This window comes from Coturnix japonica, chromosome 4 (assembly GCF_054131305.1).
Source record: "Coturnix japonica strain WE chromosome 4, WE-NBRP24, whole genome shotgun sequence".
Classification (NCBI taxonomy): Eukaryota; Metazoa; Chordata; class Aves; order Galliformes; family Phasianidae; genus Coturnix; species Coturnix japonica.
Genome location: NC_140666.1, coordinates 9730094 through 9748726, shown reverse-complemented (window position 1 = coordinate 9748726; position 18633 = coordinate 9730094). Strand labels below are relative to the sequence as shown.

Here is an 18633-nt window from a genome sequence, read left to right as displayed (position 1 = left end):
AAAACATAGTAGTTAACATTACTAGGGATGCCAGCAGCTTTGAAGAATCAGTTGTTAGAAATGATGTAAAACCCTAATTCCTGGTGCATTTACCTTTAGAGAATAACAATCTGCACAGATCTGCTTCCTGCCGCAGCCCTCGGTCACAGAGTGCATCGTGCTTTCATGTTATGCAGAAATCAAATCTGCACCCAAGTTGAACACAAACGTTCCATCTTAACATTTTGATGGTCCTTTGTTTGGGTGATTTTGGAGGCCAGTGATTGCATCTTGTTGGCTCGTGTGGGCTGTCACAGCAATCCCAATGCTCTTCTATCTTTTATGTTTAATTATAGAAAGGATTTGGTCTTTCAAATAAGACTTCACACGTACCACGTGGCCAGTAGAAGTTGTAGCTCTCTGTTGGTGAACCCTTGGGACTGCTGCAGCAGCACTGTGTGTGTGTGTGTGTGTTTGTGGGTATGTTTGTACACCTGCGGCGGAAAACCCTTTGGAAATCCCTTTGGGTGAGTGTTGTGCAAATTGAAACACACGTTCAAGGTTGGGAGGCTGGAGCCGGTGCTTGTGTTTGATGACCTGTGATGTGCCCAACTTCAAAGGCCTCTTGTCAAACTCCAGACATACACTTGTTGCTTTTAAGAAAGCAGACAGCTGGGAAGGCATTCCTGCAGCAGTGGTGCACAGCTGCACAGGGAGCTGTGGGGTCACCAGCCCTGAGGTGTCCCAGACCATGGGGATGTGACCGTGATGGGCATGGTGGGCTGGGCTGGAGTTGGGGTCTGAGAGGACTTTTCCAACCTGACTGATGCTGTGATTCTACAAGGCATCACAGTGGCTCATGATTTTGATGCAGAGCACTGTAAGAATGCCTCGGTTATACATTCTTATTGTCCTATCACGATTTCATTTAAACACAGAGGAATTGTAAATTTACCTCTGAAAGCAGATGAAGAAAACCTCAATATTAGTAATACTGCAACAGTCAGGAGAGCCGAAGCGAAAACAGACTCACTTCTAACTGTGTTGCATCTCAGCACAATCCACTCTGAGCTGTTGGTATTCAGAACCGTGGCTGCTCGCTGCTCCCCTTTCAAGGCTGGTGAATATCACAGAAGTAACCTTCTAATTCTTTTTTCACCTGTTTTTAGCAAGTTGTCATGAAGCTTACCGGGGTCAAGATGGTTGGTTTTCAGCTGTTATCTTTGCTGTACGCCAGACCTTCACTGAAAAGTTTTGGATTCCTGAGTGAGGAGCACACACTGAACTCTTTATTGCATTCTTGAAGAGCTTATTGTAAAAGCAGTGATAATTTATTCTTTCAGTGGTGCTAACACAATCCTTTCTGTGTATTGACTGGCAGGGACAGACCGCTGGCGCAGCGCCCTTCGTCCGTTTCAGTCTTAATGTAAATCTGCTATTGTTCCCAGTATCTGATTGATGTGGAAAAATGCCTTGGTTTGCTTGAGATAGGCTTCTCCAGCACCGAGGCCTGGCATTTTGTGCTTTTATGCCCCTATCTCATGAAAAGTAGTTCAGGAGGACATGATGAGGCTGCGACCTCAGCGACGTCTGCGGCTTCGAGCTAAGATCACCTTTCTGGTGGGAGCAACAAAGGAGCTGCTGTGTGTGCAGGAGGGGCTTCTGTCTGCTTCCTGCAGAGCTAGCCAGAAAGCATGGGCCCGTGTCCTGGCTTTAAGAAAAACGTTCTGGGAACTGACCCATCTTCTGTGGTTGTTGTAAGTTTGGAGAGCCAAAACAGGGCAATTCTTATTCCTGAGTGTGCAGACAGTGTAGGAACTGGAAGTTGATACTTGATCCAGTGCCTTGAGGAAGGTGATGACTTTCACATCACTTCTTGAATGGCTTTGGTGCATGCTGAAAGGTGTTCTTAGCATCTTCTGCTGGAGCATCTTTGGTGGGACAGTTCCTGGAATGAAGCAGTGCTGTCCCATCACACAGAGCTTTGACCACATTCCCCAGGCTGCATAACTGCTCTGCTTTCAGTGTTCCTTATCGCAGGAGAAGCACGTTCCTGGTAATTTCAACCTGGATATGTTTATGTACTGTTAGGAAATTGCTTTTCCCCTCATCATTGTCATATAAAAGAATGGAGTACTGAGCAGACAACTTTGTAACTGTACTTAGTTCCCACATACGGGAACTGTCTTCACTGCATTCGAGTTCCTTCTCGCTAATGAGATCATAGCTTAACTAGCAATGTACCTTTGGCTGATACTGCAGTAAATGTATGTGCAGTATGTTTACACAGTTGTCAGGCTTTGCATTCTGTACGTGCTGAATGGATGCAAGAAGGCTGCGTATGGTTTTTGACACTGGAGTCTTCCTTGAGTCTTATTTGCAGATCCTGTTGGAGTTTATCTCTGGCTGTTCTCCAGCAGCTTATTCAATACAAGCTATTTTCTGCATGGTTGGGTTGTTGGTTTTTTTTTTCCTTAAGACTGTGCTTGCCAGTTTCTAAGAAAAAAATCACTATTTCTTTTTTCTTGTCCACAGAGGGAAGGCTGAGGGGCAGCACAGCACATTGCTTCTACTACAGCAGGCAGTGACCGCTCACGTCTATCAGCAGGAACAGCTTCAAGTCAGGAGTGCGTCAGCGGTAATCAGCCATCATTTGTTGTACTCCCAGATCTTCTGACACATTTTTTTCTGTAAGTCTCTCATGTGTGAAATAATATATAAATATTTGAGAAACTTAAAGCCTAGGACTGCCTTTTTCTTCTCTGTTTTTTGTTTTGTTTGAAACTTACTATTGAATGAAAAACAGGTTAGAGAAGCAGGAGCTGATACAGTTGTTGAAGTGGGAAGAAGCTCGGTATTTCCAGATAAATGTTATTAGTTTTATAATGTAGCAACCTTATCTTTATTTTGGCATTAATCTCACTCCCCTTCCCCCAGCTGGAATTTTCGTCTTAATGAGACTTGCATAATCAGCCTTCGTATAAAGAAAGTAAATTCTGTTTTTAGCAAAGGCATTTCCTGTAGAGAAAACAGTTCAAGAGAGTGGCAGCGTACCAGTAAGTGACCGACTGGATGGCACTGTTAGGTGTGCTGGTTTGAATTGGAGCTCACAGAGCTGATTAGGGCATGGGATTGACCTGGGGAGGGAGTGAGGGGGGAGAGAAACCTGGCACCATAAATTATCATCAGTGTGATGTTTGTATTGTCACAAGGGCCAGAATTCTACCTCTCGTGCTTCCTTTTTTTTTAATGAAGATTTAATTCCAATTGCTCTTAGAATGGTATTCTCAGCTTTGTGAACAGCAACTTACCATTTTCTGGTTTGGTTCATGCTTGTCTAAAGCAGTTGAAGAGATCAAGGAAAGACCTGAATGGTAGCTGATCAATACAGATGGGAAACTGTAATACAAAGCAGGTCTTCAGGATGATATTACATAGGTAACCTTTTGGTATATTTTAATCTGTCATTTTAATTTTTAGTGCCTAGATTTCTTGGGAAAAAAATTAACCCTTAATAAATATCAACAGTCTTTCCTGGAGTCTTCAGAACTGTGCAAGGTCCACTCATTCTCTTACATAAAGGTGTTGCAATTCAATTGATCTACCAATACATTCAGGCACAAAAGCAGCTGATTTCAGTGCTAGCATGCATCAGGTGAGCTGTGCTGCTGGCCTGTCACGGATGCTGGGTGAATGGCGCTTCCTTAAACCTCACATACATGATGTCATGTTTGCATTTTGCCTCGCATTTGTCATGAACTGAAGAAAGGCACGTGGTCATTTACCGTGAGGCTGCTCAGATGTGGTAGTTTAAGTAATTTCTTGGTGTGTTTTAGCACTAAGTTTAAGCATCCCCTGTTTAAATGAGGCTGGTCTGATCTGCTCTGCAGCTAAAGCACTACAGCCTCAGCTACTTCTCTTGTGCAAGAAACTTTTTGGTTTGTACGTCAAACATTTAAACCATAATGTAGCAAAAGCAAAGTGTTCCTCATTCTCCTTGTTCTTAAATATACAAGTCCTGCTTTTGCTTCTCTCTTGTTGGATTAGATGACAGCTGACTGCTCTGACCTGCACCACGTTAGAGAGCCTTTCCTGGAATTGGGGCTGCTGTTTTTAGTAGTTTGAATGATTGCTTCCTCTCAGTCAAGTTTGGGGAGAGGGGGAGGGAGGGAGAGTCAGTATTAGGAATGCAGAACATTTGGGAAATAAATTTTGGATCAGCTGGTGTTTGTATCACACCATCTGTCTGACTGTGTGTCTGCCATCCCATAGTGTTTGCTAGGTTACCTTCTGGTGCTGGAGAGGTCTGTGCTTTGGTGCTGTCGTGCTGTAGGCACGGAAGGTTCTGTGGGCTCAGCACGGTGAAATCCATGGCTGCATAGCAGTGTCTGGAAATGCAGTGTGTAGGACAGGGCAGCCTCCACCTGCCCTCCATAGGAGACGAAAGCAAAGCACTCAGCATTGGCCATGTGCTCGTGCCCTGCTGTGCTCTGGGTATGCCTCGCTTCTCAGAGGAGACGTGGATGGTGCTGTGCAATATGCCTGTTCCTATTGCGGTGGGGTTATCTGCGCACACAGTAGCTTTGGGTGTTTTTTTTCTGTTTTCAAAATGATGCTTTTTCCCCATGAAGATGATTAGTGGTAAATAAAATATTACTGTGAAAGAGATTCAACTTGACGCTGCACCTTAAGACCAAATTTATCCCGCGGGGAAGAATCATACATAGTGTTCCAGATACTTAACTTAAAATTCAGAACCTCAGAGCACATTACAGCTCCTGTAGAAACTTGCATTTCCCATCTTGTCGTTCTTGGCACCAATTTAAACACTCTGCTTCATCTGTTGAGCTCAGTAGTTACCTGGCTGTGGCACCCGGTTTGCTTTGGGGTGGCTGGGGAGGTTATTTCTCTGGGGCTCTTGCTGCTTATCACCACGGTGTGGAACAGATGCCTGTTTTTTGGCGCATCACAGCCTGTGGTCTTAGGAGCAGAGTGCTGTGCTGTCTTTCTACAGCTGTGTGTTTTGTTTGCAGGGAAGTACCCCATTTTCTCAGCTGTTCTTCACCGTTCCTCCATGACTGCACCACAGTCCCTGTAAGGATGCTGTCATTGCTTTTGTTTCCTTGGTAGGATTTTCTTTAAATCGATTTTTCATTTCAAAGATGTGCTCTGTTTTTGTGGCTCTGATGGGAGGCTTTCTTGGATCATAAGTTTATTTTTCAATGGACTGTTTTATATTTTACATCCGTAACTATTAAGTCACTTAGATAGGCATTTGGGTGTAGCATTTCATTTGGATGTTACTAATGGGTTAATAAACTGTTTCCCAGCATGTTTAAAAACTGTTATTGTAGCTATTAGAGAAGTTTTCTCACCTAAGCTCCAGAACGTCCCGCTTTGTTCAGGTTTGGGGTGGTGCCTGTCACCCCACAGGGCAAGCACTTTCCTTCAGGTGGTGCATCTGCTTTCCCCCCATTGCTCCGAGACCTTAAGGGACATCATACCAGAACACAAAGCAGTCAGTAAGTGCTGAGGGCAGTTGCTTGTATAGTTTTTATTAGTGGGTGGAGGATTTCTTTTTATTGCTTTCCTGGCACGGTCACATCAGGAACCTGATCCGGATTGGTAGGGGAGGCTGGAAGGTGATGCTATCACTTGTGGCAGAGTTCCCATGTGTCCTACTCTGTTGATCTGCTGTTTATGTGGCTTTAGGGATTTTATTTTATATTTTTTTCGGTGGCTAAGATACGAGGGCTTCCCATCTCAATCTTAATTTTCCTTTGGGGAGAATTTCTGTGGGAAGTCAGGTCTTAGAATACCCTGAGGACGAGCCAGGCCAATAAAAGCACGGTGCTCGCTTCTATATTCTGTGATGGAATCAGCGTTTCAGTGGCAGTAAGGCTTTCTGGAAAATACAGGGAAATGTTTGCGCCACTCAAGTGTTTCCACATCTGCAGCCTCTAAAGGTTGTCCTGCCCTGCCTTTGGAGGCTTCCAGCTCTGCCATTTTTGCAGATGTCATTTTCAGTTTGGTACAAAGGAGGAACACGAGTTGTTCTGCACTGGTGCATCTGCATTACTGCTGGGGTTGAGGTTTTATCACATTGTGGTACCTCAAAGAAAGCACATGGTGCAGCGTGCTAAAACCGCATACTGTGTGTCTGAGCAGTGGGCTTTTTGTTGGGGTTTCATACTGTTTTGCAATACAAGTCGGCAGGTTTAACATTGCAGAGCATGCCTAAAACCAAATTGCTAGTGATTGGAATGGCCTGAGTTGGAAGGGACTTCAAAGATCTAGCAGTACCTAGGTCAAAATGACACAGGGTACACCTAGATCCGTTATATATGGGGTTTTTCACAGCTGTAGGCGTTAAATGTATGACTGAGCTGTCTGTCGGAGAAGTCATGAGGAGCATTCTCAGTATCAGGTCTGCGGTGCCCCCTGGCTGAGAGCCAGGCTCCGGGCAAGGTGCTGCAGCCAAATCCCGCTCGGGTGTCATTAGGAATTATTTCCAACGTTTGAATCAAAACATATATTTAGTTTTGAACAGATGACTGTTATGGAGCGATGGTGGTCTCTTCGGAGCTAAAATTGTAACTGAGCCTCTGTTAAGTGTGGTTCTGCAGGGGCTCTCACTCCCTTAATCTCACTGAAAGTAAACCAGTGCTCTCCACGTGGCTCACGTGTGGTCCTGTGGCAGAGGGGAGCTATTTTGGGACCGGGATGATATCTTAAACACTTTGTTAGGGCTGTTTATTTGAAAAACACTGGGAGAAGGTAACTTGTGTCTTTTAACCTAAATGTTTCCTACCTCAAAATTGCATGGGGTGTGCATTTTGGAGTGTAGGGGGGTGAGGCCTAACTGGAATTCCTAGTGAGGTCTCATCTTTTGACAAGGCAGTTCCTCACCCTGATGCTGGGGAAGCATTTCATTCATCTGTTGTTCTTGTTTAACAGCCTTTTGGTGTAAACTTTATCTTAAAATATTTCAAGGTTTGCAAGAGTTGAAGGCGTGGAAGCACCTTTATGAGCTGAGCACCCGTCTTCCCATCAGAATCCCTCTGTGGCCATTAGCATGTTGTTCTTCCTACCTCAGCTTCATTACAGTTAAATAAAAAAGTCCCCATTTAAATAATGAGCTCCTTAGAACAGCAGCTTTCTCATATTAAATCCAGCACTTACTATAATGAAAAATGTTTGCATTACCTTTTGTGTGAGGCTAGATATCCATATTGACTGTTTATGGAATAGGTTCAGTTTTTGTTCTGGATGGTGCAATGAGGCTGATCCATTTCTGCCTACAGCCTTTCCCCCTTCTAGGATAAGTGTGATGTCTTTTGAAGAGACATTTTCAATACGTTGGGAAAACACTTAATATGAGATAGCAGGACGCCTGCAACTTGCGTGAGTGTATGACATTGCTGCACGTTTGCACAATAAGTAATCTCATGCCATTAATATGAGGATATAATTCCAATGAGAACACTGTCTTTCAGCCCGTGAAATGTTCCTAATTCTGTGTGGTGTGGTAGAACATGCCTAAAGAACACACAGCTTTTCATCATTCTGCACCCTGCACGTAAATAACTGCGTGGTGGTCCTTTGTGGAGCCAGGGGTTGGACTTGATGTTCCTTGTGGGTCCCTTCTAACTTGGGATGTTCTATGATTCTATGAGTTGCAGAGGTTGAAAGGGACCTCAAGGGCTTCTAGTCCAACCCAGTCAGATCGTGGTCACTGCCAGAAGCAAAGCATGCCTGCAGGCATGGGAGTATGCTGCTGCTGTTTGCTGATTGCTGTTGCAGGGCTCTGGGTGAGGCAGGATCAGTGCCTATGTGCAGAAGAGTGCTTACAGCCATGGCTTGTCCTTAGGGGGACAGCTGGCACAGGTTGGAAGTTTCCTGTTGTGCACATGGCAGTGCTGGTGTGAGCTGAGGCTGAGATCAGCACCTCATTCCATTCTGCACACTGATGTGTAGCTCAGTGTGGTGAGCATCTCTTCTATTCATTTCAGTCAACTTTGGTTAATAGCTACAGCCACACACAGGAATAGCGTATTTCTTTCTCTTTGAGGCTGAAACCATTTGAGATTTCATTTTCAGAACGTCTTGTGGAAGCCAGTGGGGTTTCCCAGACGGACAGCAGAGCTGGTGGCACAAAGCAGGCCTGCCCCATCCCAGCGGTGCTGACTTCAGCTGCAGGCGGATGGAATCCATAAGTGCTGTGCTTGGTGGGAGCTCAGAGCTGGAGCAGCTCCGGGATGACTGCAGTGCTGCTGGAGGAGCATCGGGGCTGGGAAGGGGAAGGCCCACATTGCAGCGGTGCAGGCTGTGAGTTTTTCTGTGTCAGGAAGTGAGGTCAGGCCCGGCGCTGTGTGCTGTCATTGTTTGCTGGAAGGATGGTCAGTAAGGTTTTCTGTTTTTCTTAGAAGCCTTTGTAGTGTGAGACTGTCAGTGGAAAATATTGCCTTTTTAATATGGTTAGCATGATGAACCACGTTATGCTGGCGTGCTGTTGGATCACTCAATGCTTCTCAGAGAACACTTCTAAAATCTGAGCTGATTTCTTTGCTTTGAAAATCCTTAATACCCTATTTTGGCACAGCCAGATGTGGCAAAACCTAACTCTTAGGATCCGATAACATTGATTGAGTAATGTGAAATCCAGATTTCACAACTGTTAGTAAACTGTCATATAAATGGAAGTGAGAAAAATGTTTGTTGTAGGTGCTAGAACAGGGAAGCCTGATGTGGAAACCAACGTGAGCACTCAGTGTCATAAATGGAGGAGGTTTATCTGACTGTGTGTTAAATATCACTGCAGAGTACTGATGCAGATTCAGTTCCTGAGGCACACAGTCATTATTTCTTACTTGTTTGTGTCCCATGCTGAGATAGCCATGCGAGTGCTTTGCTGGATGCACGCTCTACTGCACGTCAGGTTTTAGTCTCTTGTTTTAATCCAAATGCCAAAATGTTAACAGCATTTCTGTGCGCTCAGCTGAGCTGCTGGATGCGGATCTGGTCGCTTTTTTGGTGAGGGGTTTTCCCCTTTGTGTTAATGCTAATTTCTATCGTCGCTGAGGTTCTTAGATGAATGAAATTGAGACTGTGCATGCAGACACGTGTGTTTTACGTATTTATTTATATATATAAAACAGTGTATTTTTAATCTGCTCGTGTGTACTGAATTCCTATTATGGAAGCAGTTTCTCTGAAGTCTTAGCTAGAAACCTCTAAAAATAGGAGGGTTGTAGTATAAGAAACTGCAGCCGTAATTTTAGCCTGTGGACTGGTGGTGTTAGCAGTTATTTTTAAGTGTAATAGTTATTTACAATCAGATGAGCTTGTTTCCTTGGCGGTGGTCATTCAAAATCTGGCAAACAGAAGGCAAGGTGATTTTATTCAGGAAATAAATAACATGCTAAGGCAGTTGGGTGTATTTAGGGCAAACCTGGTACACGTTGGTGCTTTGAAGTTCTATGTGACCCTCGCGGCCCTGCAGTCTGCTTTGGTCTCCTAAGATCCCATAGCAGGGGTGGGCCCAGGGGGTGGTTGGTGTGCAGAGCCACGGCTATCTGTGGCACTGTGAGTTGTTCCGTTGTGCTGTGTTTCGTGGCTGTATCAGTTCTTTTGAGATGCTCTTGCAAACAAGAATGATGTGTTTGTGCCTCTGCGCTCTCCCAACCTCCTCATCTGGCAGCAGCAGCGCAGGAGGACCTTGTAATGTTGGCCTTCCCTTTCTGGGCAACCTGAGCTCAACGTCAGAACAGATTATGAGAGTCCAGCTGTGATGTTTTTCTAACCACTGCTCTTTCCATATTGGTTTAGCAGTTGTATGTAGACTGGTTTGATTTATGCATAGGTGAGGTGGTGTTTTTGCATTCTGTTTCTGTTTTGTTTTTTAGTGTAATAAATTGGTCTGCCCTAAACGCATTTTGGTCTTCTGTCTGGGTTATGGGAGGTAATGGGGAAGGAGAAGGAAATGGCAGCATTTCCTGTATCCTGTTACCTTGTGCTTTTTATGGATGCTGAATTAACTGCTCATCAAAAATTCATGGAGAGATGCATTGCTTTTTGCATTGTTGTAGTTGTGGGTTGTTCACGGGAAGCTCTCAACTACTCAGTGCTTTCCCAGTTGCAGTTCTCCATGGTACCCTCATTTAAAGTCTCCTATACAAAGCATTCTAGTCTGCCTCACACTGCTTTCAGCTTTGTTTTCACTGTACCAGAGATCTGTGCTAATGGCACGTTGCAACACTGGGGAGATACAGAGGTTTTTTGATCACCACAGAGACATAAATGTATATAAGTTCTGTGAATTATTTGGTGTAAAACTTTATTTACAGTGAGTTCAGAAACTTAGAAAACTCCAGATTTTAAGGACAAAATGTTATATGAGCATAGATGATGCTGTTGTGTAATCGCATCGCTTACATAGCGATGTCATCTCCTGTGGTATGTCGACTGGGGTACGTGTGCTATTTTAAAGGATGTATTTTTGGAAGGAGGATATGTATTGCTGATGCACAGTACTTGAGGACAGGATAATATCCTTGTGCTCCTTGAGAGCACCATTGGAAAGAGCACGGACATCTGAGGCGATGTTCTCTGTTCTGTCAAGGCTGTCCATTTGCACGAGTTCTTAAACATGCAAGTGAGGGCAGAAAGCAATGCTTCATACCAACTTTAGGCTCTAATTAAGGTCAGTTTACTTGCAGATCTTTGGGGCAGAGTTGTGGAATGCTGAAGGCACCGCCATGTTTTTCTTCTGAATTATTGGTACCATGTTTGGCAAAGAAAGCAGAGAATTATTTCGGAAAGGGGAGTGGCTGTAGCCTAATACTGGTGCTGTCTTTTTGTTTCAGCAGGCAGTTACTGTGAGCAGTTGTCCATGAATGGTTTTCAGACATGATGGCCGACCAGCCGCCTCCGTTAGAAGCTACGCCGCTATTGAATGAAGTGCCACTTCTACCTCACATGGTTAATGGGGACAGCATCCAACAGGCAAGTCCATCCCTTGTGCTTCCATCTGGGTCCCTGTTACACTGTGCCTGCAGGGCTTGCAGGGTGGCTGGCATTCACACATACTGTAGAAGACAGAACAGATTCAGACAAACTAATTTGCTGGTGAACTTTTGTGATGGTTGAGAGAAGGCTCCAAAGAAAGCATCTGTGGTACTGATTTGCAGTTACTCCCTTCAAGGAAGTGTTCAGGGTTGGGCTGGGTGGGACCTTGAGCAATCTGATGCAGTGTCAGGGCTGGAAGTGGGTGAGCATGAGGTCCCTTCCATCCTGTTCTTTGAATCTGCAAGTGTGTGGTTCTCAGCACTGATACTGTCAGGGTAGTAGAATGTAAAGAGGAAGAAAATCATTCAGTATTGCTGCAGTAGAAATATGAAAAGATTGCTTTTAATTTGCAGTGTTTTATGCACATGTCTTTAATATTAAACTAAACCAAAAATCAAATAGTCAAGGGGAAAATGCGTGGATTTGATAAGTAATAAAACAAATCGATACAGATTAGAAAGAAGCTGCGGTACTTTAAACTGAGAAACCTATTGCAGGGAAAAGTAGATGAGAGGAAAATCCTCTGGTTTCCTGATGCTAGGAATCTTCATTAATAATTACAGCATGCCAGTGAAACCTGAGTAGAGCTGTAACTTTAGACTTTTGGGGGACACAACCCTCAGAAGCACTTAAGATGAGTAGAAATACAGACAGCAGTACAAGCTTGCACAGATTGTTGCTAAATTTGAGGTTAATTCAGTACTCAGCAATAAAAGCAAAGTGTCTTCTAGTATAAATTCCCATTGTTGAGAGATACATTGCTGAACAACCACTGAAATCTCACAGGTATCCTGTTATTTTAACTTGGGATCTTAATTTAAGAAGCTGCAAACATAACTGGTCCTTGTAGGAAAGAAAAGGCTGTTTGGTTTGTTGACAGAACTGAATTACAGGAATAACAAAAGATAAATTTGAAGGCATTATGTGCCTGGAGTCAAATAATTGTCTTGTTGAAGTGAGGAACAAAGTTGCCCATTCCTTTATTCTGGTCAGTATGTAGCTTTAAGTATCTGGCCGTAATTAAAATAAGAATTGTGGGTTAGATAAGAAGGGAAGGTTGTATAGTAGTTTCTGGAGGATAACTCTCCTGTGAAATGGTGGGGATGAGAACAGTGAATAAATAGGGTTACAGCAGCATTGTGAGCTGGTGGGGATCTGGGAAGCAGTGTATGCTGGAAGATTTTAAATTAAATCTCTTTCATTTTGTAGATGCTACAGGTGGGAAAGAGGAGAGACCTGAATTATTTCAGTTGTAGGGCACTTCCTTGTAGAAATGATAGCCCTCACTAAATAAAAGGTGATGAGTAATTATACTCTGCTTTTTTTTCCTCTTGCTCTGGAGATAAGGCGACTGTGCCTTGAAATAAACAAAGCTATAGGATATCTCAGCTCGTTCTGCAGTGCTAGCATTAGCAACGTGACATTTTAGACACTGACCTGTGTCTAAAATGCTGTGAGATTATTCAGTAGCCGGTGTTTCTTGTTACATGATGAAAAGAGATGAGTGGATCTCATTGGAGACCAGCTCTGTCACTGTGTTTGTGTAGCACGTCCTTGTACAGACCAGTGTGTAGAGCACCAGTGTGCAGTGAGTGACCAAAATGTGGTTGTCACTGGAGTCTGGGGAGCCAAGTGGAGGCTGTTTGCAATCGGGTGAGGTTTAAAAGAGTTGAGTCTTGGAGATGCACAGGAAAATGGCCTTTAAGAGCAGACATGAAAGCAGATAGTTTCTAAGCCTTGTAACAGTTATTTTGGAAATAACGTGTAAGTCTGTCTAGTGAAAATAGGTGTGTCTGTCTTCATGGGACGAGAATGTCACTTCATGTCACTGTGCCAGCATTTCTCACTCTGTTTATAAACAGCCATGCTGCCAAACTGCAGTCACATTACACACACAGTGCTGCTCTCCTCTGCTGCTCTCACTTGCAGGGAGTAGAAGCTTCTGAGCCACAGCTCACATTTGCAAGCTAGCTGTTAAGTAGAGTATTAACCTGGAAGCTGTATTAAGGCAGATGAGTATTAAAACTCATTTAATCATTTTGCTGCTGGTGCTGGAGAGGATGGGCTAATTATAAAGTATTACACAGTGGTTTTGTTTATAGAAGTAAAATGTGTGCTGTTTGGCAAGTCAGATGCAGCTTCCAGCTTGTCAGTTCCATTTCACAGAAAGGAGCTCAGAAGTTTTCTTTGCTAAAACAGACAAACAAAACAAAGAAACTTCAGCAATAGAAAGTGCATAGCAGCAAAATGCTGAGCAGTGCTTTGAAACAGCTCTCAGACTCTCGTTAGTTCCAAAATGGTTCTGTGGGGGCACCTGGAGGTGTCAGCCTTATTGTGAGCGCTCTGTGCTGCCTCTAACCATGCTTAGGCTGACTCCTGAGGAGCACTCAGGCTTCCTGGAAGTTTTCCTTGATGGAAGGTAGATGGAATTGCATTTGCTTCATTAATTATAGTGAGTCATTCCTCTGAGACATTACCCCATGCATTCCTGACATTCCAGTCTCGGTGCTGCTCTGCAGTCCTGTGCTTATACCACTTAGGATCCTTTTCACTCAGTTCTTTTAATGGTTTCCTGAACTTCAGTTAATTGGAACTTCTTCTGAAGATTGGACCTGTTCAAAGGCTCTGAGTTTTTAAAGCATCCCTTTCCTGCTTCTGATTTCGCTTGTCCTTGGAGATGAGTTGTGAGCTTAAATACCTGCCTGTGGGGTCTGTCCCAGCATCAGTTCTTCACTGCAGACTTTGTATTTCCTTTGTGCTCTGGCAAATCCCCAGCCTATTATTGTCTGTTTGGTGTGTTGTTTAACAGAAACCAACAGAAGACATTGCATCACTTTCTCTACTACTAGAAATGTAGCAGAGTTAAAGCTACACATTTACTGATGGACTGAAGTGACAGAATTAGTTACAGTTCAGTGTTACAGTGTTTGAACTGTGCTGTCTGCCCCTGTCCTCTTGGTAAAACCGCAGTGAGTATTGCTAAGTGGCTGCCTGCCTTCCCTGGGTGCTGTGCTCATGTCCAGACGCAGCTTACCTACCCAGAGCAGAATCGTTTCCTGTCCTGTGAACTCACTGGGGTAGGGTTTATGTTCATTTATGCTTCCACATCCCGCGTTATAAGGTAAAAAAAAAAAAAAAAGATGAATATAGCAGTATGCAGAAGCTGCAGAGTTGGTGTTGACCAGCATTCAACAAGCTGTTCCTTTGGGTCTTGTTTTACACACACTGCTTAAATGTAATAGATCTGTGCAAACTTCCTGTTCTGAGTAATGGAGAATACTTCTCAGGAATGCTTACAATGACATGAAGTTAGATACGTGCATAAAGATTAAGTGATCTTTAAAATCAATAAAAAGCTAACTAACTGCTTTGTATTTCGTGTTTGTTTTTTGTTTTTAACAGGTTATTCTTGTGCAGGTGAACCCGGGTGAAACATTTACAATTACAACTGAAGATGGACACATTCAGTGTATTCAAGGTAAGGGAAAAACTAGAGTACCAAATCGAATAACATAAAATACCATATCATAAAATTACTGCAGTTTCTGTTTCTGTTACATCTGGAGTGTTTTTATGTGCTCTGCAATGCAATAAACCAGGTTTTTTTTCAGTGTGTACTTGAAGCACAAATACAGTGCTGGGAAACTGGCAGGCTTCCCTGCAGCCCTGCACGCTTTGCTGGTAGCTTTTAAGAGGTCAGCATCTCAGCTGCTCTTCCAGTGGTCCTCAAGTATCTATCTTGTCAGATTCACAGCATGTGAACTTGTGAGATTTAGTCCTGTAATGGATGCTGTGTGACCTTGCTGCAGTGCAGGACAGTGGCGTTAGCAGTGTGTTAGTACTGACCTCTTTGTGGTTACAAACCGCTGTTTGGCTTGTGGGTAGGTGACCGAGCTGCAAATCTACTGCTGGTTCAAAATATCTCCTGTAAGTCAAGTTGAATTTATCACTCCTTTCATTGTAAGAATATTTGTCACCATCTGAAATGATATTATACGAAACATGTCCATTCTGCTTCCATCACATCCCAGACAGGAATACAATCTTGATGTGAAAATTAATATATGTATATGTACATATATATTTTTAAAGTTGGTAGACTGTCAGCATCACTGTAATACAAATGATGTTGGTTCTCGTTGCTCTTGAAAACTGGTGTCCCAGAGCCATACCTGTTGTGAAGTGGCCCCTCTTTGCTTTCCAGGTCCAGCCCATGTTCCTATGATGTCACCAAATGGTTCTATGCCGCCTATTTTTGTGCCTCCCGGTTACGTATCTCAGGTAAATGTTAATTTATCCTTGTGTTGAAATGTGTTTGTGCGTGTGGCTGTTTAACAAGAAAGATATCAATTGTTTTTATTTGTAACAGCTGTTTAAAGTATTTATCATTTTTCCATTGAATTTACCAGATATTTAACTGACTTTCTTGCAGGCAGTCTCACCAGCTGTTTGCTTGGTAAGACTCGAACCAGTTCTCAGGGCTGTTGGTTTTTTTTTTGATAGTTAGGTGGCCATGAAAGATTCCTTTTTGTGACTGGATGAGTGACTAAACTGGCCGTTGGGTTCCATTAACATGGTACACTTCCTAATTTTTCTTCAGCCCTGTTTTCATGGTGAAAGTAAGTGCTTAGGTTGTATCTCTGTGGACTGCAGACCAGGAAGTACCAGAGGGCTGATGGGTGTAACGGTGCTTGGCTGTGTTAGAGCAGCCTCTGGGAGCACGGCTGCTGGCAGCAGGTGAACTTGTCTCCACTATGGGTATGAGACTCTGGTTCCTTACACTGAGGTTATATGGACCATAGATCTTTACCAAGCTCTTCCATCTCTTAGGCCCTTTGTTTTTGTTTTCCAAGGCTGCATAAGTTATTTATTTTTAACATGTTTTCGTAATTCAGATTTTTCTATCGTAACATAACTCTGTTCATCTCCCTGCTCTGTTCTCCTTAGCGTTCAGCAAAAGACTCTACTGTTATAGCAGAAGTGTGAGCTGGAGTGTTAATGCTGGTGACACGTGCCCAGGAAAACAGCAGGGCTCTGGGCTTCTCTCCTGCCTTAACTTTTCCATTCTCACCGATTTTCCACTCTGCTGTGCTGTTGAGTCATGGCAGATCAGAGCAGTGTGTGGTACTTAAACTCCTATCAGGCATACTTGAAGTTCAGTTTGATTTATTTTTGAATTAATGCTTTTTTAAAGGAAAGTAATGAGAAACTTTTTTTTCCCCAAAGGACTAGGTTTCTTGGTTTCTGGTAATGTTCAGAATCTGGAGGTTTCCAAGTAGGACTGAGAGCTGAGTAGCCACATGTATAAAAACACATCAACATATGAGACTTGAACTTGCTGTTCTGAGAACTACCTGAAGGAACCCAGAAGCATTTACGCTGCTTTCTTCTCAAGTGCACTGAATATATATAGTTCTGTTGGTAAATCAGAAAGCCCCCCATGTTGCTTTGAGAACAAACCCCATGCAATGGAACACAGACTTGGTCTTAAGTGACCTCATACCATTTTTTTTCCTTCTTGGTGAGGTCTGTTAAGAATTCCTGGTAGCACAGCTGGTTCCGAAGTCATCGTGCAGCTTAACTCTGTCATAGCAGTTTGGGACTGGACACGTCCTATTTCCCTTCTGCAAAATACTTCTGCTTCGTTTGCTCTATCTTTTGCTGAGGAGCTTTTCAAAATGTACTTTTGGCATGAGCAGTATTTCAACATCCGTAATGCCTTCTTTGCCAACTAGGAAATGCTGGAGTGATTTCTTACAGCCAAACCAAACATGCTTTAAGAGAGGATCTTGAAGGGACTAACAGGATAAAGAATATGGCCTGCTTTGAGGAAAGTGTTTTTTAGAAGTGCCTGAAAATATAAGTTGTGTATGTTTTAGTAACAGAGGGCTATTTAGAAGCTTTGAACTTTATCTAAGAGCAGTTTTTATTTAATACGATTTATTAATCGTATTGCAGATTGCATTAAAAAAAAATGGTTGCATCTCTGGTTTGTTTGCCAGCCTGCAGCTGGGCTGCTTCCCCACAACCACAGCCCAGTGCTGCGCTGGGACCCACCACTGCATCACTGCTGCAGCACTGAAGGCCCTTCCCACCCACAGATGTGATCCGTGTTTTTGATGCAGCTTGCAGAAGGAAGCATAGGGCTGCAGACTAATTTTAAACCAATCTAAGAAAAAGGCCCCATTTTCCTACCAAGACAATTAATTTGAAACTGTCCATTTGCTCTTAAAACTGAGCATTTTTCTACTAGTAATTTTTTTTTCTCCAATCACATTGTTCATCCCAGATTAATTTTCTTTTGTGCGAGGGGAAACATAAAACAATTCATTTGCTGTCTACCTTTAAACAGGATTTAATACAGTCTGATCCAGCATGTTTCCAGCTTAGGACACGCTCACGGTGTGTGTGTGCCTGTCCATACACATGCAGTCTCTTTTCTGTGTGTTGGGGCACCGGCATCTTTTGATCCCAGAGCTGAGCCGTGCAGACTGGTTCCCTGTCTCAATTCCCTTTGCCTGTGGCAGACATGAACCATCCTGACATCTGAGTTGGGTTGGATCGCAGCAGAGCTGACATGCAGTGCTGTGTGCTCGCCACAGGCTGTGGACGTGTGTGTAGCCGTGCTGTGTGATGGCACGGCGTGCAGTGACTTGCACGTGGCTCGTGCTGCCAGACTGGATCTTGTCTAAAGCAGGCTGTAGTTGCAGCTGCAGGGGGTACTGCACCATGGTCAATCCACACTACTCAATTTCATTAAAAAAAAAGCATAAGTAATTCATAGATTGTAGAATGCTTAACACTTTGAGCTTCTTAAAGATGACAGCCTGAAACTCCAGTTCCTTCCAGTAACAAGTGCTGGGTTTCCACTGGGGTTTGCTTCTGTTTGTGTACCCCTGGCTGTCAGGTTGCTGGGTGCAGACATGGATCACAGAATCACAGAATGATCAAGGTTGGAAAAGACGTAGAAGATCATTTAGTCCAACCATCACCAATACTTCCCAGCTAAATCATATCACTCAACACAACATCCAAACTCCCATGGTCGGTGACTCCACCACCTCCCTGGGCAGTGCATTACAGTGCCTCACCACCCTTTCCAAGAAGTAATACTTCCTAATGTCCAGCCTGAATCTCCCCCAGTGCAGCTTGGAACCGTTGCCTCTAGTTCTATCACTGTCTACACGAGAGAAGAGGCCAACCCCCAGCTCACTACAACCCCCCTTCAGGAAGTTATAGAGAGCTATAAGGTCTCCCCTGAGCCTCCTCTTCTCCAGGCTGAACAATCCCAGCTCCCTCAGCCGCTCCTCATAAGGCCTGTGTTCTAGACCCCTCACCAGCTTCGTAGCCCTCCTCTGAATGCATTCCAGGGCCTCAATGTCTTTCTTGCAGTGAGGGACCCAAAACTGAACACAGTACTCGAGGTGCGGCCGCACCAATGCTGAATCCCTGTTCCTGCTAGTAACACTGTTTTTGATGCAAGCCAGGATGCCGTTGGCCTTCTTGGCCACCCGGGCACACTGTTGGCTCATGTTCAGCTGAGCATCAATCAGTACCCCCAGGTCTGTTTCCTCAACACAGTCCTCC

At 43.8% G+C, this 18633-nt stretch overlaps 1 protein-coding gene across 6 annotated transcripts in view; it reads left to right on the top strand.

Moving 5' to 3' along the window:
• The window catches only part of LOC107312573 (fibronectin type-III domain-containing protein 3a-like), a 37893-nt gene that overhangs the window by 2174 nt on the left and 17086 nt on the right, over positions 1 to 18633 (top strand). For 3 of the 6 annotated variants that reach the window (XM_085544444.1, XM_085544446.1, XM_085544445.1), the window contains 4 exons: positions 2515 to 2669; positions 10845 to 10983; positions 14449 to 14524; positions 15251 to 15327. In XM_085544444.1, the coding sequence (XP_085400570.1) occupies positions 10888 to 10983; positions 14449 to 14524; positions 15251 to 15327 (249 nt within the window). In that variant the 5' untranslated portion in view covers positions 2515 to 2669; positions 10845 to 10887. Of the gene's footprint in view, positions 1 to 2514; positions 2670 to 10844; positions 10984 to 14448; positions 14525 to 15250; positions 15328 to 16829; positions 18613 to 18633 lie in introns of those variants that run through there. The other 3 variants (XM_032444109.2, XM_085544447.1, XM_085544448.1) reach the window with 2 other exon arrangements.